Genomic DNA, 25,364 nt, shown 5'->3' on the forward strand with positions numbered 1-25,364 from the left:
ATCTCATAATTTTGAGTTTTTGTCATAATTTTAAAGTTTTAAAGTCTCATAATTACATTTATAATGTAACAAAAAATCTGTTTCAAATAAATGCTGTTCTTTTGAATTTTCTATCCATCTGTGTATCTGAAAAAATAAAATGTATGATGGTTTCCATAAAAATATTGTGCAGCACAAGTGTTTTCAACATCGCTAATAATCATAAATGTTTGTTGAGCAGCAAATCAGCATATTAGAATGATTTCTGAAGGATCATGTGACACTGAAGACTGGAGTATTGATGCTGAAAATTCAGCTGCGCATCACAGAAATAAATTGTGTTTTAAAATATATTCAAATAGAAAGCAGCTATTTTAAATTGTAATAATATTTCACAATTTTTACTGATTTTACTGTATTTTTGATCAAATAAATGCAGCCTTGGTGAGCAGAAGGGCCTTTCAAAAACATGAAAAAATCCAAACCTTTGATTTGTAGTGTATATTCCACATTTCATTAATGCATTTGAAGGCTGTGATAATATACATACTGTAGATATAATTCTGTAGGATTATAATTTTAAACATTCTTTATTTGTATGTTGAGCAGCATTTGCTGAAATCATTATTGTGGCCTCAAATGAGAAAAAAGTACGAGCTACTGCTTATTTTCAGTTCTCGCTGAACAGATGGGACTGAATTGATGAATTTTAATTTTGCAGTTCACACACTCAGACAAGTCATGACAGCTGGAGTGGTAAAATCAGATCATGTTTTTATGCTTAGAAAATGTTTAATTTGCTGATTATATTTCAATGCGTTGAAAGAAATAGTTTTTACACACATCATATGAGGCGTTCTGTCATGTGGCGTCAGGAACTGGACTGAATCAGAAAGTATGCAAATATTTAGTTATTTTAATGAGGCAATGTGACAATGTGACAAACAGTCATGAATCATTACAACCGGGATTTGATTTGCAGTGTTTCATATTATGATTTTCCACCACCAGCACTTTGGAAATGAACATTTTGAGCATTTGATTTGTTTTTTTGTTTTTTTATGTCATAAACCCAGATGTCTGGGACAATACTGCACCAGCACAGTGAACCACAAGTTGCAACAAAGCTTCAGAACTTCAAACAATTTGGTTTGATTGATTTTCAAAGATGACAGGCTGTGAAGTAGGAGCAGATGAGACGGCTGAGGATTACACGCTTACGATCCGTCTGGAAAATCAGCCTTCAGCTCCTGTAGACGGATCAGACTCGCAGCCTACCGCAGTGATTCCTCTGGTGATGTGGCTGTTTGTGCGCTGCATCATCAGCTCAGCCGCCACTAATGGCTGTTTGTATAAAAATGGACAGAAAGGGAAGGGGATAATCAGAGGAAACGCTCCCGCGGTGCAGTTACAGCACCACACGAATGCTGCGTTTGCTGATGTAAGCACGTCTCAACTTCTTATCGTTCCTGCGATCACTGCATCATCCGTCTGGCGCGGGGATTTCACCGCCGTCGGCAGCTTTTCCAAGTGTCTGCCGTGACTGCAACTACCTCCACTAAAGCAGCTCAAGACAACCACTTAAACGTGTTGTTACAGAGTTTTCTGAAGTAACATGACACAGCCCTTTTCAGACAGTCAGAATTATAACGCAAACTCATAAACATGAGAGAAAAGGTCAAAATGATGAGGTAAAAGTTTGAGATTATGAGGTAAAAAGTGACACTTATGAGACACTCAGTCATCATGACCAAGTCACAATTATGACAGAAATTCTGCTTTTTAGAATTAAGTTTTTATTTCACCGTTTTATGACAGTTCAGACTTTTTATCTTTTTTTCACATTTTCGACTCTTTATCTCAATTATGACTACTCATTATTTTGACTTTATCTCATAATTATGAGATAAGTCATACGCATCTCATAGTTTGTCCCTTAATTTGACAATTAAGACTTTTTAGTAATATCACTCCCACGCCCAACGATGATACAAAGTCAAAATTGTAAGGTAAAAAGTGTTACTTATGAGACAGAAAGTTGTAATTTTAAGAGACAGAAATTCTGCTTTTTACTCCACTTTTTACTTTTTGGACTTATTTCAGTATTTTATGATATTTTGGACTTTTTATCTCATAGTATTGATTTTTTATCATAATTATATAACAGCCTTAATTTCAACTTTTTTTGTCATAATTGTGACTCTCTCTAATTATAAGTTCATAATCTTAGTTTTTTTTGTCAATTTCAACTTCTCAATCTCATTTATCTCATAGTTTTTTAATAAAGACTTTTTTAAGTCATAAATATAAGATAAAAGGTCAATATTATGGGCTGAAGTTGTGTATTTTTATTATATCTCATAATTTTGATGATGTCATACTTAGACTTTTAATTGACTTTCATCTCATATTTTAGTTGTTTTTTTTGGTCAATTTTAACTCTTCTCAATCTTAATTATCTCATAATTTTGACTTTTTGTCATAATTGTGACTCTCTCTAATTATAAGTCATAATTTCGACTTTTTATCTCTGACTTTTATCTCATAATTGTTTTTTGTTAATTACAACTTTTCTCAATCGCAGTTATCTCATAATTTTGATCATTTGATAATTAAGACTGTAGTAATATCACACAACTGTTTTTAGCCAATCATAATTATGATACAAAGTATAAATATGATACAAAATCATAAATATGAGATACAAAGTTAAAATTATGAGGTAAAAACTTATGAGATAGAAAGTTGAAATTATAAGAGACAGAAGTACTTTACTTTTTTGACTTATTTCAGTGTTTTATGATAATTTTTTGTCAACATTAACTCTTTAACTCAGTTACGACTTCATGTCATAATTTTGACTTTATCATAATTATAACAGCCTTAATTTTAACTTTATCTGTCTGACTTCTCAATTTTGATTTATGTGATAATTTTAACTTATAATTATGACTTTGTATTTCATAATTTTAACTTTTTGTCACTTTTGATAATTAAGACTGTAGTAATATCACACAGCCATTTTAAGCCAATCATAATTATGATACAAAGTCATAAATATTTGATAAAAGTCAAAATTATGAGCTGAAGTCAAGTATTTTATTATGTCTCATAATTTTGACTTATTATTATGTCATACTTTGACTTTTTATCTTTGTGACTTTTATCTCATAATTTAGTTTTTTTTGTCAATTTCAACTTTTTTCAACCTCGATTATCTTATAGTTTTGACTTTTTAACTGACTTTTATTTCATAATTTAGTTTTTTTATCAAATTCGAGTCTTCTTGATGTCAATTATGTCATAATGTTGTCTTTTTGTCATAATTTCGACTTTTTTTTTATCTCTGCCTTTTATCTCACAATTGTTTTTTTGTTGTTATTGTTCATTTCAACTCTTCTCAATCTCAATTATCTCAAAATTTTTTACTTTTTGTCACTTTTGATAATTAAGACTTTTCAGTAATCTCACACAGCTGTTTTTAGCCAATCATAATTATGATACAAAGTCATAAATATGAGATAAAAGGTCAATATTATGAGCTGAAGTTGTGTATTTTTATTATATCTCATAATTTTTTGTCATCATTTTGACTGTCTCATAAATAAAAGTTTGACGTTTTAACTCTGTTAATTATGACTTTTATCTCATAACTGTGTCTTGTGTGATCCTTTTTACTTTGTCACAATTGTGACACTTTGTATCTTGACTTTTTGTCAATTTTGACAGTTGAGATGTATTAGTAATGTCTCATATCCCTTTCTAACCAATCAGTAATATGAATATTTTTTCCTCCTCATGTGTGAGTTTAGCTCCAACCCCGATTAGACACACCTGAACCGGCTAATCAAGCGCTTACTAGGCACGCTAGAAACATCCCGGCAGGTTGAGGTAAGTTGTAGCTAAACTCTGCAGGACCGAGTTTAGGCGCCCCTGACTTAGATGGCATGAAGTGTGGTTGACTTACGTAGTTGAGTGGTTTAGTCCAGAGATGATCTCAAAGTCACATTATAGAGTAAAGAATCAGTGGATTGCTGCTGTCTCCTCAAAGCCTCGCTCTTCTCGCTCTGTCACCTGTTATTTCCTCCTGGCTGTCTTGTAGTTCCTCTGGATGACTCTACAAAGTCTGTGATGACCACTTGTGCTTCTCCCAGCTTCTTCACACACTTCCCCACCGTCCTGAGCACGTGACCCAGCCGCCGGTCCAAGGCCTGCAGATGGTCCTCGGTCAAAACTGGCGTGAGAGGGTCTCTGGAGAGGGATTCCCTCATGACGTCGCTCAGACGGTACTCGGCCTGCGCCAGCAGCTTCAGTCTGAACAGCGTGGAGCGCTTGATCCTGTGCCAGAGGTCATGGGGTTCGTGAGTAAAACCAGCTTTGTTTTTCGTGCGTCGTGTGTGTCTAATACGACCGCTCTTAAATCAACTTCACAATCACAGAATTTAAAAACAGAAAATATATTTGAGAAAGATTCTTACATGCAACATTGGGTCAGTGGAGCAAGAATGGACATCTCATCGTGGGAATAACGGCCAAATCTGCAGCAAACAAGATCAAGAAGTTTTGGCCATATAACAACAAATAAATAAATAAATAATAATTAGGTGATAAAAGTCCAACTTATGATAAAAACACAAATGATAAGATACTAAGTCACAATCATAACAGTAAAAATGATGAAACAAAGTCAACATTTATGACAAAAATCTCACATTTACATTTTCGTTATACTTTTATCTCATAATTTGGACTCTGTCCATCTCAAGTAAGACTTGCTACATCATAATTCGTCTTTTTTTTTAATTTTGTATTTCTTAACTTTTATCTCATAGTTATTTATTGGCATAACATTGACTTTTTATGTCACATTTCAATTCACCTCAATTATGACTTATCTGTGATCATTTTGATTTTATGTCATAATTATGATTTTTGTATGTCATAATTTTTACTGTTTATTCAATTTCAACTTATCAATTATGACTTTGTCACACTTTCAACGTTTTATCCCAATTTTTCCTTGTTTGTCAGTTGTTTTGTCCATTTCGACTTTTAATCTCAATTATGGCTTAATAATTTGTCGTTTTCACAATTTTGTCATTTTTAATAACTTTTATCTCAGAATTATTGTCATAATTTTGACTTATGTCACATTGCAATTTATCTCAGTTATGACTTATCTCTTTTTCAACTTAAGTCATCATTTTGATTTTATGTCATAATTATGACTCTGTATCTTTTGATAATAATTTTGACTTTTTAGCAATTTCAACTCAATTATGACTTTGTCACACTTTCAACCTTTTATCTCATCATTTTTCCTTTTTTTGTCAGTTGACTTTATATCTCAATTATGACTTGCTACTTCATAATTTGTCGGGGTTTTTTTCATAATTTTGTCATTGTTAATAACTGTTATCCCATAATTATTGTCATCATTGACTTTTTATGTCACATTTTAATTTATCTAAATTATGACTTACCTCTTTTCAACTTAAGTCATCATTTTGATTTTTTTGTCATAATTATGACTTTGTATCTCACAATTTTGACTGTATCAATTATAACTCATCAATTATGACTTTGTCACACTTTCAACATTTTATTTAATAATTTTTCTGTTTTTGTCCGTTGATTTTATATCTGAGTTAATTGTGACTTTTGTTTTAGTGTTAACATTTATCTCATAATTTGAACTTTGTCCATTTCGACTTTTGAATCTTAATTATGACTTGATATTTCATAATTTGTCATTTTTTGTCATAATTTTGTAATTTTTAATAACTTTATCTCATAATTGTCATCATTTGACTTTTTATGCCACATTTTAACTGGTCTAAATTATGACTTATCTGAATTTCATCTCAAGTGATCATTTTGATTTTGTCATAATTATGTATGCATAATTTGTTGTATATATTATAACTTTTATCAATTTCAACTTATCAGTTATGACTTTGTCACACTTTTAACCTTTTATCTCATTATTTTACCTTTTTTTGTCAGTCGACTTTATATCCCAGTTATGACTTTTTGTCATAATTTTGACTTGTTTTAATGTTAACATTATCTTATAATTATGACATTTATCTCATAATTTTGACTTTGTCCATTTCAACTTTTTATCTTAATTATTATTGCTACTTCATAATTTGTCTTTTTTCATAGCTGTTCATAGTAATTTTTAATAACTTTTATATAATAGTTGTCAGCATTTTGACTTATGTCACATTTTAACTTATCTCAGTTTTAACTTTAGTGATTATTTTGATTTTATGTCATAATTATTACTTTGTATCTTTGTATAATAATTTTGATTTTATCAGTTTCATCATGTTTTATTACCTTTTATCTCACAATTTTTCCTTTTTTTGTCAGTTGACATTATATCTTACAACTCTTTGTTGTAATTTTTTTACTTTTTGTTGTAATTTTAACTCAATTAAGACTTTTATCTCACAATTTTTACTTCTTGTCAATTTCAACTTTTCTCAATTTTGACTTTTTATGATGATTTTGATTGATTGATTTTTTTGTGTCAGTTTGACTATCTCATTTATGACTTTTATCTCTCCATTTTTAATGTTTTACATTTTGATGTTTTGTCATAATTTTTACTTCATAATATTTTTTTTAATCATTTTATTATCACGACTAAAGTCATCATTTTTAGCAGCTGAAGTAATTTGGAGTCTCAATTATTACTTTTATCTCATAATTTCAACTTTTTTTTTTTCGCAACTTCGTATCTCATAATGGAATTTTTATGTCATAATTTTGACATTTTACATCATGATTTACCAAAGTTGTTTTTTCTTACTGATAAACAAGCAGTGAAAACATGTTTTTTTGCATTTAAAGATGTGAGATGCAAGACAGGGTAATAAAAAAAGAAACAAGATCCAGAGACACATTTCAAAATCTGACCCTCTTTTGAGTGCTGTGTTTATAGAGCAGCATGTATTGCACAAGATGCTGCAATAGCAATGGGAAAACAATGAAAAAGCAGTGCTAACATTTTCAGTGTTAACATCCCCAAAAACATACAGATGTGCACATACCCTCTGGCATTGTCTAAGTGGAGCAGGAAACCATCATCTCCAAACTTGGTGAAAATCTCATAGTGGTGTCTGTCCATGTTTCCTAAAACATGAAGGAAAATGATATTTTCCCTTTAAGGTCAGTACACTGACTTACACAACTCTGGCTTCAGAGTTTCCTTATTGTGTGAGTATTTAAGTGCAAAAGCAGCCATCAACACACTACTCTGATTTCCAGGTGCTGACATGAATTCCATCGAGCATCGATACGGAAAGTGTTTACATGCCTGTGAGAAAGTCAAATATGGCCATGTCAATAATGTTGAGCAGTCTGTTCCCAGAGTTGTAGGGATAGAGTTTTTTGACGTTGTCGCAGTATAAGGGGTTGACTTCCCACCTGAGAAACAGAGAGAAAAATACGTTAATTGCTCCAAGATGTTGGACTCCTCTGAACATTACTGAACTTTAGACCCTTTGTGAGCATGACACACATTTTTGCTTCTTAGCCATGCTTTGGATCAAGAGCTGGATTTCTCAAATCCAAATAAGGACATTCTACGTTACATAAAACAACAAATGTTGATTGGACTGGAATACTGTTTTATTTTCTGTATAAATCAAGTTAAGCTCAATCTAAATCGACTCGTTGAGATTGCTTTCTTAAAACACATTCCTGCTCTTATTAAATCACAAAAAGAAAAGAAACGTTCTTTGTGCTTTAGTGTGATTTAGTGTGAGTGAAAGTCCCAGCGTACTCCTCTCTCCCGGTGAAACTGTAGGCGCGGATCCAGGGGTTCGGGATGGAGATACGCGGGGCGATGCTCAAACCAGGCAGATACGCAGACATGGAGCCCTCCAGCAGATCGGGATGACCGCACACCGCATACTCCGACTTACACACGTACAAACACTTGGCGAAGAAACACGTGTTGTTGGCTGATCGAGGGAAAAGAAAAGCATTTAAAGCAACTCATACAAAACAGGCCCAACAATTTCATATAAACAAGTTTGGGGTGTGTAATGTTTTTTCTTTTAAAAGAAGTCTCTTCTGCTCAAGGCTGCATTTATTTGATCAGAAATAGTAGTAATTCTAAAATATTATTACAATTTAAAACAGCTGTTTTCTATGTGAATATCTGTTCAAATGTAATTTATTTTTATGATCAAAGCTGAATTTTCAGCATCATTACTCCAGTCTTCAGTGTCACATGATCCTTCAGAAATCATTCCAGTATGCTGATTTGAGTTGTGCTGCACAATATTTTTGTGGAAACCGTCATACATTTGTGACTCTGCACCACAAAACCAGCCATAAGGGTCAATTTTTTGAAACTGAGATTTATACATCATCTGAAAGCTGAAAAAGTAAGCTTTCCATTGACAATATTATGACAAATATAAGACAGAAAGTTGGAATCTGAGATTCAGAGAAATCTAAATATTGAGAAAATCACCTTTAAAGTTGTCCAAATGAAGTTCTTAGCAATGCATATTACTTACAAAATTAGTTTTGATATATTTCCGATAGGAAATGTACAAAATTTTTTCAGGGAACATGATTTTTGGCATAAGACAAGGCAAGGCAAGTTTATTTATGTAGCACATTTCATACACGATGGTAATTCAAAGTGCTTTACATAAAAGGAATTAAAATAATCATAAAAATAATAATCACAACAATAAAACAAGGAATTTAAAAACTTTTAAAACGTCTCAAAGGAGAAGTTCACTTCCAGAACAACAATTTACAAATAATTTACTCACCCCCTTGTCATCCAAGATCTTCATGTCTTTCTGTCTTCAGTTGTAAAGAAATTATGGTTTTTGGGGAAAACATTTCAGGATTTTTCTCCATATAATGGACTGATATGGTGCCCCGAGTTTGAACTTCCAAAATGCGGCTTCAAACGATCACAAATGCGGTTGTAAACGATCCCAACCGAGGAAGAAGGGTCTTATCTAGTGAAACGATCGCTCATTTTTTTGGAAAATAAAAATTTTTATATTTTTTAAGCACAAAAGTTTGTGTAGCACAGGCTCTGGGATGCGCGTCCACGGGTCGTTTTTGAACGAATCTTTAAAGTGACTCAGGAAGAACGAGTCGTCTCGAGGAGTGATTCGTTCAGTCGCGAATGCGCAACATCCTATTAGGTTCTGTACTGGAATTAGTTCACCTGTTTCGAGTCTTCGGGTTTTTCGAGTCATTCGTTCATCTTATGGGGCGTCACGTGATGCTGATTTTGCTAAAATAAACGAAATGACTCGAAAAAAGATTCGTTCATTTTGCTGAGCGAGACTCAAAGATCCAAGTCAGGTAAAATGATCTGAACTTCCCATCACTACTACGAATCACATCTAAGTTCATCGTCTGTGGTAGAGTATGGCGAAAAACTCCATCTTATTTTCTCCTACAACTTTAGAATCGGCCAACATCGTTGTACCTTTTTGTTTGTAAATGGCATTTGACTTACTTGCACTTTCTTAGTCTTTGTGCGTTCGCTTTGTAAACACTGGGTCTGTAGTTCTGCCTACATTCGGTGTGACCTTTCAACGTGATTCAATAGTACGTGAACGCGCATGCCAGAATGTGCTACACAAGCTTCTGTGCTTAAAAAGTATACAAATTTTTATTTTCCGAAAAAATCACCAATAATTTCGCTAGATAAGACCCTTCTTCCTTGGCTGGGATCGTTTAGAGCCTTTGAAGCTGCATTTAAACTACATTTTGGAAGTTCAAAATCGGGAGCACAATTGAAGTCCATTATATGAAGAAAAATGCTGAAATGTTTTCCTCAAAAACCATAATTTCTTTACGACTAAAGACAGAAAGACATGAACATCTTGCATGACAAAGGGGTGACTACATTATTTGTGAATTGTTGTTCTGGAAGTGGACTTCTCCTTTAAAAACTGATGTAAAATAAATTTAAAACTGTTAAAAATAGGAACGGATTATGCATAATGCAATCAGTTCGGACGTAGCACAGTGCTCATTCAGTAAATGCACAGCTAAACAGATGAGTTTTGAGTCTAGATTTAAATGTAGCTAATGTTTTAGCACATTTGATCTCTTCTGGAAGCTGATTCCAACTGCGGGCAGCATAATAGCTAAAAGCGGATTCCCCTTGTTTTGTGTGAACCCTTGGTATTTCTAACTGACTCGATCCTAATGATCTGAGCGGTCTGTTAGGTTTATATTCAGTGAGCATATCTGCAATGTATTTAGGTCCTAGGCCATTGAGTGATTTATAAACGAGTAAAAATACTTCAAAATCAATTCTAAATATAACTGGAAGCCAGTTCTGAGGACTGGTGTGATATGCTCAGATTTTCTGGTTCTAGTCAGAATCCTGGCAGCAGTGTTCTGGATGAGCTGCAGCTGTCTAATGGTCTTCTTGGGAAGGCCAGTGAGGAGACATTTTTTTACAAAGGTCCACCGTGCTTGTGATAAATGCATGAACAAGTTTCTCCAAGTCTTGACTGGAAACAAAACGTCTAATTCTTGCAATGTTTTTGACATGATAGTATGCTGATTTAGTTACTGCTAAGGTCTGACTCCTGAATCACACCAAGATTCCTGACTTGATTTTTAGTTGTTAGTTGTTTGACCCCTAGAGACCCCTTAAACTCCTTGTTTAACTGAAGGAAGTTCTGGCACATCCAACTGTTAATTTTATCAATGCACTGGCAGAGGGAGTCAATGGGGCTGTAGTCATTTGGTGATAAGGCTAGGTAAATCTGGGTATCATCAGCATAGCTGTGATAGGCAATTTGGTTCTTTCTCATTATTTGAGCATATACAGGCTAAACAAGGGCGGCGCAAGGATTGAGCCTTGTGGGACTCCGCATGTCATGGACGTCTCTCCTATACTCGCATAATAACCTCTCCCTTCTAATTATGACCTGAACCAATTGAGAGCCATCCCAGAAAGCCCGACCCAGTTTTCCAGTCTCTCTAGAAGAATGTTATGATCGACAGTGTCAAACGCAGCACTGAGATCTAGTAGTACCAGCACTGATATTTTGCCAGAATCAGAATTTAGGCGAATATCATTTATTACCTTTATGAGCGCTGTCTCTGTGCTGTGATGCAGTCAGAAACCAGATTAAAAATTGTCCAGGTATCCCATTTATTGTCCATAAAAGATCATTTTGACCCATACAGTATAATGTATTGTTGGCTATTGCTACAAATATACCCATGATACTTAAGACTGGTTTTGTGGTCCAGGGACACATTTTATTTTTTAGGATTCCCAGATTCCCAGAACAGCATTTATTTGAAACACACCGACAAAAATTATAAACGCAACACTTTTGTTTTTGCCCCCATTTTTCATGAGCTGAACTCAAAGATCTAAGACTTTTTCTATGTATATTTCTCTCAAATATTGTTCACAAATCTGTCTAAATCTGTGTTAGTGAGCACTTCTCCTTTGCCGAGATAATCCATCCACCTCACAGGTGTGACATATCAAGATGCTGATTAGACAGCATGATTATTGCACAGGTGTGCCTTAGGCTGGACACAATAAAAGGCCACTCTAAAATGTGCAGTTTTATCACACAGCACAATGCCACAGATGTTGCAAGTTTTGAGGGAGTGTGCAATTGGCATGCTGACTGCAGGAATGTTCACCAGAGCATGAACTGAATGTTCATTTCTCTACCATAAGCCGTCTCCAAAGGTGTTTTTAGAGAATTTGGCAGTACATCCAACCGGCCTCACAACCGCAGACCACGTGTAACCACACCAGCCCAAGACCTCCACATCCAGCATCTTCACCTCCAATATCGTCTGAGACCAGCCACCCGGACAGCTGCTGCAACAGTCAGTTTGCATAACCAGAGAATTTCTGCACAAACTGTCAGAAACTGTCTCAGGGAAGCTCTTCTGCATGCTTCGTTGTCCTCATCGGGGTCTCGACCTGACTGCAGTTCGTCATTGTAACAGACTCGAGTGGGCAAATGCTCACATTTGATGGCGTCTGGCACTTTGGAGAGGTGTTCGCTTCACGGATGAATCCCTGTTTTCACTGTACAGGGCAGATGGCAGACAGCATGTATGGTGTCGTGTGGGTGAGCGGTTTGCTGATGTCAACTTTGTGGATCGAGTGGCCCATGGTGCCAGTGGGGTTATGGTATGGGCAGGCATATGTTATGGACAACAAACACAGGTGCATTTTATTGATGGCATTTTGAATGCACAGAGATACTGTGACGAGATCCTGAGGTCCATTGTTGTGCCATTCATCCACGACCATCAGCTCATGTTGCAGCATGATAATGCACGGCCCCATGTTGTAAGGATCTGTACACAATTCCTGGAAGCTGAAAACATCCCAGGTCTTGCCTGGCCAGCATACGCACCGGACGTGTCACCCATTGAGCATGTTTGGGATGTTCTGAAACACGCTATACGACAGCATGTTTCAGTTCCAGGAGTGAACCAACATTCCACAGGCCACAATCAACAACCTGATCAACTCTATGCAAAGGAGATGTGTTGCACTGCGTGAGGCAAATGGTGGTCACACCAGATACTGACTGGTTTTCAGACCCCCCCGGACCCCCCCCAGTACAGTAAAACTGCACATTTTAGAGTGGCCTTTTATTGTGTCCAGCCTAAGGCACACCTGTGCAATAATCATGCTGTCTAATCAGCATCTTGATATGCCACACCTGTGAGGTGGATGGATTATCTCGGCAAAGGAGAAGTGCTCACTGTCTCACTTGTGAACAATGATTGAGAGAAATAGAGAAATAGGCCTTTTGTGTACATAGAAAAAGTCTTAGATCTTTGAGTTCAGCTCATGAAAAATGGGGGCAAAAACAAGAGTGTTGCGTTTATAATTTTGGTCAGTGTAGAAATCTTTGTAACATTGTAACATTTGTAACTTTATTTGTAAAATTACTGTTACTTTTAGTCAAATTAATGCATCCTTGATGACTAAAAGGGATAATTAGAAATAAAAAAGTTTTACCCCAAACTTTTGATGCTAATTACGGTAGTATTTATTGTATTTACTTTGTTAAAATGTTTTCATTGTTTGACTAGCATAATGCTAACCTGGAGAGGTGAAGAAAACACTGCGCAGTTCCTCATTGTGTGTTATGTACAGGATTTCTCCCGTCACGTTGATGAATCGTCCCGCCACAGGAGGAACTCTCCGGAAGTCAAGCACTCTGTAAACAATCCACATATTCACACATTATTCGTTTGCCATCTGAGCCAGCTTTATTATCAACCTTATTCTTCATAGACGAAGTCTCTTTAAATCATATCATAAAATATCAAAGTCTGCTAATGGAATTCTATCATAATCTGGAGCAGAGAAACAAGAATTGAGATGCTATTCAACAGGTTTCAGTCTAATAGCATCTTGTTTGATTTGTAGAGAATTTTTAATTTACCCCCAAACTATAAAAGCAATTCCTTTCACAGCGTGTTTTTGACTAGTCATTTTTCTTCAGCTGCAGAGGTTTACTCAGAGATTACGCTGAGGGTTTAATTAAGCTCAGATGAGGATGAACCTGCAGGAGAACACCCTTTTCTCAAGTCTCTGTGTTTACACCACTAATCACAGGGTGGAACTCTGGGGAATTTTTCCTTGCCACGGTCGGCAGGCTTGTTCACAGGGGGTTTATTCTTTGTAAAGCTGCTTTGGAAATGATATGCATTGTGAAAAGCACTATGAACGAATGAACTGAATTGAACTGTAGACCCTCAGGCTTTAGAAACGCTCTCAGAAGGAAAAATAGAGATTTATCAATATGACAACAATATTCAAGGTGAAGTATGTAATATTTGCGCAACTTGCGTCATCAAACAATATGCCAAAATATTTTTTGAACACCCCCCCCATCTGACATTGGTTGATTAAATAGAGCAAACTCACGCCCACTTTTATGTTCTAATATTTTCCTATTTGTTTTTCCCACAAGGATTTATTTGAAAATCAGACAAAAAGGTACAAGACTGTGAACTTAACTAGATTAATATGTGAAAGAATGACACTTGCAAATGACATAAATTAAAAACGATGGTTATATAAAACTTTAAAGCTGATGATTGTGTACACTACCAGTTAAAGTATTTGAACAGTAATACTTTTTTAAGTCTCTTCTGCTCACCAAGCCTGCATTTGCTTAATACAAAGTACAGTAAAAACAGTAAAATTTCATTTAAAATAACAGTAAAATATTTTTACTATTTAAAATAACTCTTTTCTATTTGAATATATTTTAAAATGTAATTTATTCCTGTGATTTCAAAGCTGAATTTTCAGCATCATTACTCCAGTCTTCAGTGTCACATGATCCTTCAGAAATATTGCAAAATTGTACTGTTTTTGCTGTACTTTAATCAAATAAACGCCGGCTTGGTGAGCAGAAGAGGCTTCTTTAAAAACATTAAAAATCGTACTGTTCAAAAACGTTTGACTGGTAGTGTACATAGAAACAAAATACGCATGTTATTGTACATATCTTTTGGCCTGATTTGTTGGTTTTCTTCTCTGATTGGTAGAGATTTCTTTGCAGAATTATGGGTAATATAGTTTCATCAGGAATTCTAATGTTAAACAGGATTGAAATAATACACACTGGTGACTTTAACCAAAGCATATAACACTGATTAACAACTTCATACGTCACAACAGTCTAAGTTTTGTTTAAAAATGATTTCACCTACGGAAAAAGCGAATGGGATTTTTATTTCCAAAACACCAAGTGTTGCAAGTGTTGCTCTCTATTGTGTGAAGTAATGTTGCTGTGCTAGTCTGGATGCAAACGGCTGACAGATAGCATTTCTGTGTCTGTAATCTATAAGATCTCTTCCAGTAAATCATAAGTGATGTTTTATAGTCTCTGCTTAGTGAACTCCTTTGATGTGTGCTGCAGTGTGCTCTAGGGTTTCTTTACTGTCTAATCATCCACAGTCATGCTGAACCTCATTGTCTCAACAGGCCTAAACAATGATGTATAGGATCCCGCTGAGCTGCTGCCCGGGGGATTTCATCTGTTTACTCGTATCAGATCCTTCACCGTATAAGTCATTCCTGAGAGGACTGTCTCTCTGACTCTGACTGGCGTTGGTCCGCCTCACCTGTCCAGGTGGAACGCTGCAATCTCAGCATTGTGTCTCTGAAAGTCCACGAAGTAGAAGAAGTTCTCCGGCGTCTCTTCGTGTCGCTCCTGTCTGAAACCAAGTAGAACCATTTCTATCAGTTCAACCTAAAGCAAAGCGTAGTAATCTTTAAATCTAAATAACAAAATGTTACCTCATTGGTTTAAACATAGCTTTGCCAAAGTCTTGGAGCTTCAGGGCCAACTTCAGGTGAAGACCGCTTGGTTTAACCACTGATTGGACAGTCAGAATAAAAGAAAACGGTTAGATTTCTGGTTATATATATATACTGTACACCAGTCAAAAGTTTTTGAACAGTAAGATTTTTTTTATGTTTTTTTAAATAAGTGTCTTCTGCTCACCAAGCCTGCATTTATTTGATCCAAAGTGCAGCAAATACAGTAAAATTCTGAAATATTTTTACTATTTAAAATAACTGTTTTCTATTTGAATATGTTTTAAAATGTAATTTATTTCTGGGATCAAATCTGAATTTTCAGCATCATTACTCCAGTCTTCAGTGTCACATGATCCTTCAGAAATCATTCTTATATGCTGATTTGCTGCACAAGAAACAAGTATTATTATTAGTAGTAGTAGTACACTGTAAAAAATAAAAAACACAATTTGTTGAGTCAGCTTAAAATAATTTGTTACTCTGCTATTAGTTGTTCAGTCAACTACAATAAGTTTAGTCAACTTGAAATGTTAAGTTGTACAACTTAGATATTTGTGTTTGCTGAACTTAACAGATGGGTAAGTAACCCAGCTGCCTTAAAATTTTAAGTTGATTCAACTCAAATATCTCAGTTGTCACTTAGTATAAGTTAATATTTCAAGTTGAATAAACTTTTTTTGAGTTGACTGAACTTAAAATTTTAAGGCAGCCAGGTTACAAATTATTTTAAGTTGATTCAACAAATTGTTTTTTACAGTGTAGTAGTAGTAGTATCAATATTTAAAACAGTTGAGTACATTTTCTTCAGGATTCTTTGATGATTAAAAAGATCCAAAAATCAGCATTTATTTGAAATAATAAGCTTTTGTGACAGTCAGTATTTTTATTTTTTATTTATTATTTTTTTGTAAAAGAAATGATCAACATTAATACTTTTATTTAGCAAAAATGTTGTAAATTGATCAAAATTGATGATAAATACATTTATAATGTTAAAAAAAATATTTCTATTTCAGATAAATGCTGTTCTTCTGAACTTTCTATTCATCAAAAAACCTGAAAAAAAATCTACTCCGCTGCTTCAACATAATAATAATAATAAATGTTTTTTTGAGCAGCAAATCAGCATATCAGAATGATTTTTGAAGGATCATGTGACACTGAAGACTGGAGTAATGATGCTGAAAATTCAGCTTTGAAATCACAGGAATAAATTACATTTTAAAATATATTTTAATAGAAAACAGTTATTTTAAATAGTAAAATATTTAAAATATTTTTAAATATATATATATATATATATACACACACACACACACACAAAGATATATATATATATATATATATATATATATGCAAAATGATATCCAGTACAACACATTCCTTTTTTAAAGTTGTAATGTGTTGTGGTGGAAAACTAAATTAAAAATGTCAGGAAATTGTTGCAACACCTGACTCTTTTTGGACTGTAAGATCTTATTTTTTACTCCCCAGAGTCGACCTTTCAGCTGTAATAGTTTAATTACAGAGGGATCTTTACGTAACGGGGTTTGCGGTGTACGCTGCGCTCCAGCACTGCTGTTCCTTTAGCTTTGTCTGAGGTTGTGGGAAGCCGTGGCAGGCTGCCGGCAACCCTAAACCGCGCCGTTCAGACTTCTTTTAGCTTCTTTCCAGCTCAATCATATCAATAGTTCACAAACTCGACCGTGCTCCGAAATAACACAGGAGTAATGAGCGAAACAGAAAAACAACACAAAAGGTCGAGCCAAACAATGAAAACCTTGTAGTCGTACTGTATTAGACGTTCATTTGGGCCAAAAAGAGCTAAAAGGGGAAAATGTTGAGTGAAAATAGCATCTGGTTGATGTGTGAGCGCTCGGTCACATGCGGTTGTGTGGTTTTTAAGAGGTGGACGTTTAGACATGTTTACTCTAGACTGATTGGCTTTCGTGAGTTTGTTTCTGAAGGGTTAGAAAATCACCTCATCTACCCTAAACCAGCGGCCATTCATTATAAAACACCTCTTTTGAAACTCTAGAGTGTGGCACAGTGAGTGTGGTACCTCAACAGGTAGGGTAAAAATCATGTTTTAAAAGATGATGCATGCAATTTTATTGGAAAACGCTGTTTTTGAAAAGCAAAACTGAACTGGTTTTGCACAATATTACAGTGAAAGGTTGTTTCATGTCACAAAACTACACATACATGTTTTTATATACATGGGACTGGTAAGATTTTAAAATTGTTGTAAAATCCTTCTGCTCACCAAGGCTGCATTTATTTGACTAAAAATAAAGTAAAAAATGTGAAATATTATTACAATTTAAAACAGCTGTTTTCTATGTGAATCTCTGTTAAGCTGTAATTTATTTCTGTGATCAAATCTGAATATTCAGCATCATTACTCCAGTCTTCAGTGTCACATGATCCTTCAGAAATCATTCTAATATGCTGATTTGATTATTAGCAATGTTGAAAACAGCTGTGCTGCACAATATTTTTGTGGAAACTGTCATACTGTCATATTTTGATAAATAAAACAGCACTTATTTGAAATAGACTGTAACTTTTTTAACATTATAAATGTTTTTACTGTAACTTTTGATCAATTTAATGTAGCCTTAATGAATAAAACTATTAAAAAATATTTAATTTGATCAATATTACTGACCTCAAATTTTTTAAATGGTACAGTTGTTATATGTATAATAATATATAACACATATAATGCAAAACATAATCACTTCCATTTATAATAAATAATAACCAATCATCTTATACTGATTAATGTTATATTTTTGTTTTAAATTAAAATGCTTACACTACCAGTCAAAAGTTTTTGAACAGAAACATTTTTAATATTTTTAAATAAGTCTCTTCTGCTCACCAAGCCTGCATTTATTTGATCCAAAGTACAGCAAAAAACAGTAAAAATTGTGAAATGTTTTTACTATTTAAAATAACTGTGTTCTATGTGTATATCTGTTAAAATGTAATTTATTTCTGTGATGCGCAGCTGAATTTTCAGCATCATTACTCCAGTCTTCAGTGTCACATGATCCTTTACAAATCATTCTAATATGCTGATTTACTGCTCAACAAACATTTCTGATTATTATCAATGTTGAATACAGTTCTGCTGCACAATATATGTAGTCAATTCAGGATTCTTAGATAAATAAAACAGCATTTATTTGAAATCTTTTGTAACATTATAAATGTCTTTACTGTCACTTTTGATCAGTTTAATGCAGCCTTGATTAATAAAAGCATTAATTTGTTGAAAACAAATCTTACTGATCCCAGACTTGAACACATGTGCACACTGGAATGTTTCAGGTCACTAAGGTTCAAATCTAGTAGAACAATAGTGTTAAAATGTATGTTTACCTTGTGAGCAGTCACATGAGCCCTTCAGTGCTTTCTCATCCTGAGTGAAATCTGTCAAATACACAATGAAATATTACAGTTCAGATTCTCAGGATGAGACTGTGCAGTGAAATCCTGCATTTGTATATTTCAGATTTGGGGTTTATTTCTCTGATGCATCTCAAAGCATCACCTGCGCTGATGACGGTGTTCGTCTGCATGTCGTGCAGGAGTCTGTCGACGCTGCTGTCGTCTCTGGAATACAGCGCGTAGCGGTTGATCCCGAGATGGAAGTGCAGCCAGCTGGCCTCGGGGTCAAAGATCACGGGATAATCAGGTATAGTGATGTTGGAAGCTGCTGCCGCCTCGATGTAGTACTTCTTCATTCTGTACAGAGAGTTGCACTGGAGATTGTTTGGGCTTTTACACAAATGTTATCTCTCATTATGTCATCTTTAGATTCTGAAAGTACATTTTTTTTTATTTCCCACACAAAAACTTGTAATGAAATGAGTAGAAATTACACATTTGCTGAGTTCTCTTTTAAGTCATAATCCTAGATGGGTATTATTAGCTCTTAAAATAATAAGTTCCTGTAGTATGCACAGGTCTGCACATGTAGGAATGTAGGAACCTTTACGATGCAAAACAGCACAGTCTTATTCCAAAGCCTCAGCAATCTGCCAACTGCATTTTCTGGCTCCCATAGGAAGAGACTTTATTTTTTATTACTGTAGAACTGAGTCACACACACACACACACACACACACACATACATATTTTCAAGGTTGTGTATGTTTATGTAATTTAATAGCATTTAAAAACCAGCATGAATATTATACTATTAATTAATTTAATAAGAATTAATATTTAAATATGTAAATAAATATATCATAAATAATGCATAAGTATAACTGTATTATAAATGTAACAAAATATTATAATTGTATTATTTAGATGTATTTATTTATTCGAAATGAAAATTCACACATTCCCAATTTACTGCCATAATGTTCTACATTTTCCAGGTCAGCAAGATGATAAAAACATAGAGAAATACTAAAAATAATAATAATAATAAAACAAATAAAATAAGTAGATAAATAAATAAATAATTGGATAATATAATACAATAAACACTATTAAATTTATATAAGTAATAATTTAATATTAATATAATAAATTAATATTTATATAATGAATTCATATAATTTTATAAATTAAAACAAAGATATAATACTAAATGAACAGTAATAATAATACTAACAACAATATGCATTTAAATAAATATTTATAATTTGCTTTATTTATTTATTTATTTATTTTTTTTACTAGGCATAATCCTAATATTTATAATTAAATGGCATAGAAAGAGACGGCATTCACACATTCCCAATTTATCATCATAATGTGATATATTTTACAGGTCAACAAGATTAAAAAAAAAATGAATAAAATAAATAAATAAATAAATAAATTGTATAATATAATAAATATAATATAACACAACACTATTAAATTAATACATGTAATAATTTAATATTAATATAATAAATCATTATTTATTTAAAGAATTCATATAATTTTATAAATTAAAACAAAGATATAATATAATACTACATTATATTACATAACAATAATTAATAATAATAATATTATGCATTTAAATAAACATTTATAATTTGCTTTATTTATTTATTTTTTACACTAGGCATAATAATATTATAATTAAATGGCATAGAAAGAAACGGCATTTACACATTCCCAATTTACTGCCATAATGTGATATATTTTTTGTGCAAACATAATAACAAGACATTACATGAGCGTAAGGCAGGATTATAATATGATGTAAGCATATTGTTTCATTTTTTCCAAGTGGAACATGTCATCTGGTAATGAGGTTGTAATTTGCAGTAAATGCTGTAATTTCTCCTAAAATACCAGAGGAAAATATCTATAATATAGTATTTTTTATAGATATTTTAATTGCTACTGGGCAACCTTTAACATGTGAATGACTTTTTAATAATTTAGTATTCAGTGCATACGGTACATTTTATCAAATTCATGCATCGTGGAATTGAGTCTCTGGCAGAAACTGAATCGCCACGTCAGATCATCGATCCTTTTTAGAGCAAATATTTGCCGTCGATCCTCATAAGTTGTCACCGCGACCTCTACGTGCATCAGCTCCAGACAATATCACGCGGAACAGAGAAATGAGTTGAAAGACGAATATAAACTCCAGAAAGGTTTATTGTGGCAGAGACCCAGCAGGAGCCCACGCATCACAGTACGAGTCAATTCTCTCGTCTCTGCTTCCATAGTTACAGCACTTCAGCAGCGCTTCACACCGCCAGCGCTTGCAGCTGCCTCATCAGCGCGTTTATGCTCATAAATATAGCGCAAACAAACTTTTGAGGTGTTTTTCACCCCCTGAAGATCAGCAATCAGAGACGCTGACCACCGACCCACCCACAGCTCCTCAAACAACACAGTCTGGACTCGAGCGGAGCTGATTAGAGCCGCTGCTTCATGGCAAACCACTGATTATGTGGGAGACACTTGCGCTGCCCATCGGCCTGAACGACATCACGGCCAGGACCATTAGAAGAGTGATTTGTCCACACCACTGCCTGTAAAACGCAACATATAACCTACAAAACAAATTCTGACTAAACTCCACTTAAAATAACATTTCCGTGGGGCAGCAAGAGGGAGTCCAGCTATAAAAACAGATCATATGAGCCAAAGATTCCGCAGCATTGCTTTACTAAGAGAATACAGTTACCAAGATCACAATATAAGATTCATATTTTTGTAAGAATTGATTTTATTTTACACGTATTATATTATATTTTCACTTTATTTTCTAAAAGCACAAAGTCATAATATAATACCATTAGATTAACATAATAATTCAGATGTACACTACCCGTCAAAAGATTCTTCTGCTTATCAAGGCTGCATTTATTTGATCCAAAATACAGCAAAAGCAGTAAAATTCTGAAATATTTTTACTATTTAAAATAACTGTTTTCTATGTGAATATCTGTTCAAATGTAATTTATTTCTGTGATGCAAAGCTGAATTTTCAGCATCATTACTCCAGTCTTCAGTGTCACATGATCCTTCACAAATCATTCTAATATGCTGATTTGCTGCTCAAAAAACATTTATTGTTATCATTATTATTATTATTATTATTATTATCATCAATTTTTAAAACTGTTGAGTACATTTTTTCAGGATTCTTTGATGAACAGGATGAATAGAAAAATCCAAAGATCAGCATTTATCTGAAAAAGCATTTGTAGCATTATACACTATACAATTCAAAAGCAAAAATATAAATATATTTATTTATTTAATTTATACTTATGTAAAATATTTTGACAATTTTTTTTTTTTTTTAACAAACATAATAATCTTATATTGTAAGCTTGGTAGCTGTATTACCTTAGTAAGGCATATATATATATATATATAATTTGAAATAATAAAATACTGAAATACTGAAATAAAAATACTATTTTTATTTAGCAAGGATGCTTTTAATAAATAAATGTTTTTCTGATGTTCTATTCATCAAAGAAACTTTCTACTAAATTCCACTCGGCTGTTTTCAACAACAATAATAATAATAATAATAATAAATGTTTTTGAGCAGCAAATCAGCATATTAGAACGATTTCTGAAGGACCATGTGACACTGAAGACTGGAGTAATGATGCTGAAAATTCAGATTTGATCACAGGAATAAATTACATTTTGACATTTATTCAAATAGAAAACAGATATTTTAAATAGTAAAAATATTTCACAATTTTACTGTTTTTGCTGTGCTTTGAAATAAATGCAGAAGAGACAAAAAATCTTACTGTTCAAAAACTTTTGACTGGTTATTTTTGTTTTTTAAACACAAAGGCATAATAATAATAATAATATTTATTCATATAATATGAATGAAAATTTAGTTCTTTAAAATAAATAGCATTTCACATTTTAAACAAAAGCATAATACAATACTATTATATGAATTCATATAATAATAAATATTTAATTATTTATTTACATAAAGAAATAATATTATAATTTATTTTATTTATTAAAACACCAAGGCATAATTTCTATTAATATAATCAGATTAATATATATAAATAAATACATACATAAATATATAATACATTATATAATAAAATAAAGTTTTTATTTAATATTTATTTTTATATATTGGTTTCACTTTATTTTTAAGGTCCCTTTAACATTTTCGGTCAACTATAAGTAACGCTGCACCTACATGTTTACAAACTCTCATTAGAGTATTAGTAGACTGGTAGGATTAGGGTTAAAATAAGTTGACGTGTACTTGCAAAGTTACTTATAGTCAGTAGAATGTCTGCTGGGAGAGAATCACAATAAAAATGTGGCAGATATTAAGCACACAGTCTATTAATACTCTAATGAGAGGTAGTAGACCTGCAGGTGCAGTGTTACTTAATGTCAACAGAATGTTCAAAAAGTGAGCATTTTATCAAAATAAAGGGTTAACTATACATTTTTTATATTTTTAAAAAACACAACATAATATAACGCTATTAAATACGTAATATACTATTACTAAATATTGAAAGTACCCTTATTTGTTTATTTTATTAATTTAAAAAATAATTAACATTTCAAATCATTTTAATCATTTTTTTTTACATGATGATGAAGTATGGCAAAAAGTATCAAACTGAGATTCCACTATATTTCCAGTACATTGTTGTTTTTTGGTGCTGTACTTTTACCCTGAGTATCAGTGAGCGTTTGCTGATATGAGACGACGACTCCACGTGTCCCAATCCAGAGCTTTGGCACACACGGATCTGTGCATAAACGCAAGCAAACACAACACTGAGTCACGTCATCTACTTTAATCTGTCGGCTCGGTCAACAATGTCCTGACTCATGTTTACGAGTACAGTATTCCCTTTACACACATCTCAAATCAAACTGCAGGAAAGAGGCTGTAAATAAACGTCATGCTTTAGTTTCTACCAGTACAGTATATACCTGACATGACTCTTACATTTAGTTTTGATGGTGTAAATGAATGAATGAATTTAGATCAATTAAGCTGAATATAATTAATATAGATGTCACCATAAATGCCATTGTGACAACTTACCCCATGTGCATTAAATACTAGTGAAAATGTTCAATGATCATTCCTAATCAACACTTCGTACACTTTAAGTGAATTCTGCTAATAAACACATCACATTGATCCTGATCCTGATTTGTAATATGCTTTGTTTGCTAAAAATAAAATAGAAAAAAGTAAAATGAATAAAATAAAATAAAATAGTAAAAATAAAATAAAATAAAATAAAATAAAATAAAAAAATAAATTTAATAGCCATGTAACAGATCATTGGTCCTTGTGATCACTGTGATTCTGATTTGTAATATGCTTTGCGCGCTGGTTGCTAATCAATTAATAAAATAAAATAAAATAAAAAATTAAATTAAATTCAATTACATTTAAAAAAGTAAAATAATTAAAATAAAATAAAATAAAATAAAATAAAAACAAAATAATAAATTCTAAAATCTAAATTTAATCGCCATGTAACAGATCATTGATTCTTGTGATCCTGATTTGTAATATGCTTTGTTTGCTACTCACTGGTTGCTGATCAATTAAAAATAAAATAAAATTAAATTAAATTAAATTAAATTAAATTAAATTAAATTAATAAAGGCCTAAATTAGTCGCCATGTAACAGATCATTGATCCTTGTGATCCTGATTTGTAATGTTTTGTGCGCTACTCACTGGTTGCTGATCAATTAAAAATTAAATTAAATTAAATTAAAATTAAATTAAATTAAATTAATAAAGGCCTAAATTAGTCGCCATGTAACAGATTATTGATTCTTGTGATCCTGATTTGTAATGTTTTGTGCGCTACTCACTGGTTGCTGATCAATTAAAAAAAAATGCTAAAATAAAATAAAATAAATTTAAGATTTATAATTTGAATTGCATATAAAATCCATTTGGATTACACAGTTTTAAGAAATAAACAAACTAATGCTACATATTTCTCAGTCACACATGCATATTAAACACAAAGTACCTTTCCCAGCGGCTCACTTTCCTCTTGTAGTAGCTCATGAGCTCCTCTTCCTGCAGAAGCCGCTCGTCGGGCCCCAGCTCCGGGAGACGGATGTTGTAGAGCGGATGCCCGAAGAGCCGATCCAGCTTGGAGCCTCGCTCGGTGGAAACCGTGGTGAAATTCTGGCTCGTGGTCCACGGGACGCTCGTAGCACCTCCGTTCTCCAAACTGCCGTTGGTGACCCCGCACGCGCAGCTTCCTCTGGGCAGATGGTACCAGGTTTTGAGTCTGGGAAGCAGGACGAAGTGGATGTCGGCCGCCAGGAGGGTGACCAGGGTGACGGCCACCAGCAGCCGGTCCCTCCTCATGTCTCCAGATCGGGTGGAGATGTCCTCCAAGCTGGCTAAGTTGGGAAAAACGATCTCGGCTTCTTCCTGGGCAAATCCATTCAGCAGAGCCGCACGTTGCTCCTCACAGTAGCTCGCACATCTGACCCAGACTGCGCAGCGCAGTGCCCTTCTGAGTCAACTCGCTTTGCTTTCTCTCTCTCTTTCTCTGTGC

General features: G+C 33.4%; 1 protein-coding gene across 2 annotated transcripts; it reads right to left on the minus strand.

Annotated features, from left to right (window-relative positions):
* Positions 1 to 875: 875 nt before the first annotated feature.
* fam20a (FAM20A golgi associated secretory pathway pseudokinase) lies at positions 876 to 25,364 on the minus strand. Of its 2 annotated transcripts, none has more exons than XM_051124921.1 (11): positions 24,825 to 25,364; positions 18,888 to 19,081; positions 18,716 to 18,766; positions 15,302 to 15,380; positions 15,127 to 15,219; positions 13,090 to 13,205; positions 7,775 to 7,955; positions 7,307 to 7,416; positions 7,041 to 7,122; positions 4,458 to 4,517; positions 876 to 4,317 (listed from the first exon to the last, which is right to left on the minus strand). In XM_051124921.1, exons 1-11 carry the CDS (start codon positions 25,169 to 25,171, stop codon positions 4,050 to 4,052), a joined length of 1,581 nt encoding a protein of 526 aa, XP_050980878.1. In that variant the 5' UTR covers positions 25,172 to 25,364; the 3' UTR covers positions 876 to 4,049. The 2 variants fall into 2 exon arrangements, with proteins under 2 accessions (XP_050980878.1, XP_050980879.1); XM_051124922.1 differs by lacking the exon at positions 24,825 to 25,364 and adding an exon at positions 19,335 to 19,433.

Source organism: Labeo rohita, chromosome 12, assembly GCF_022985175.1.
Source record: "Labeo rohita strain BAU-BD-2019 chromosome 12, IGBB_LRoh.1.0, whole genome shotgun sequence".
In the NCBI taxonomy this organism is placed as follows: Eukaryota; Metazoa; Chordata; class Actinopteri; order Cypriniformes; family Cyprinidae; genus Labeo; species Labeo rohita.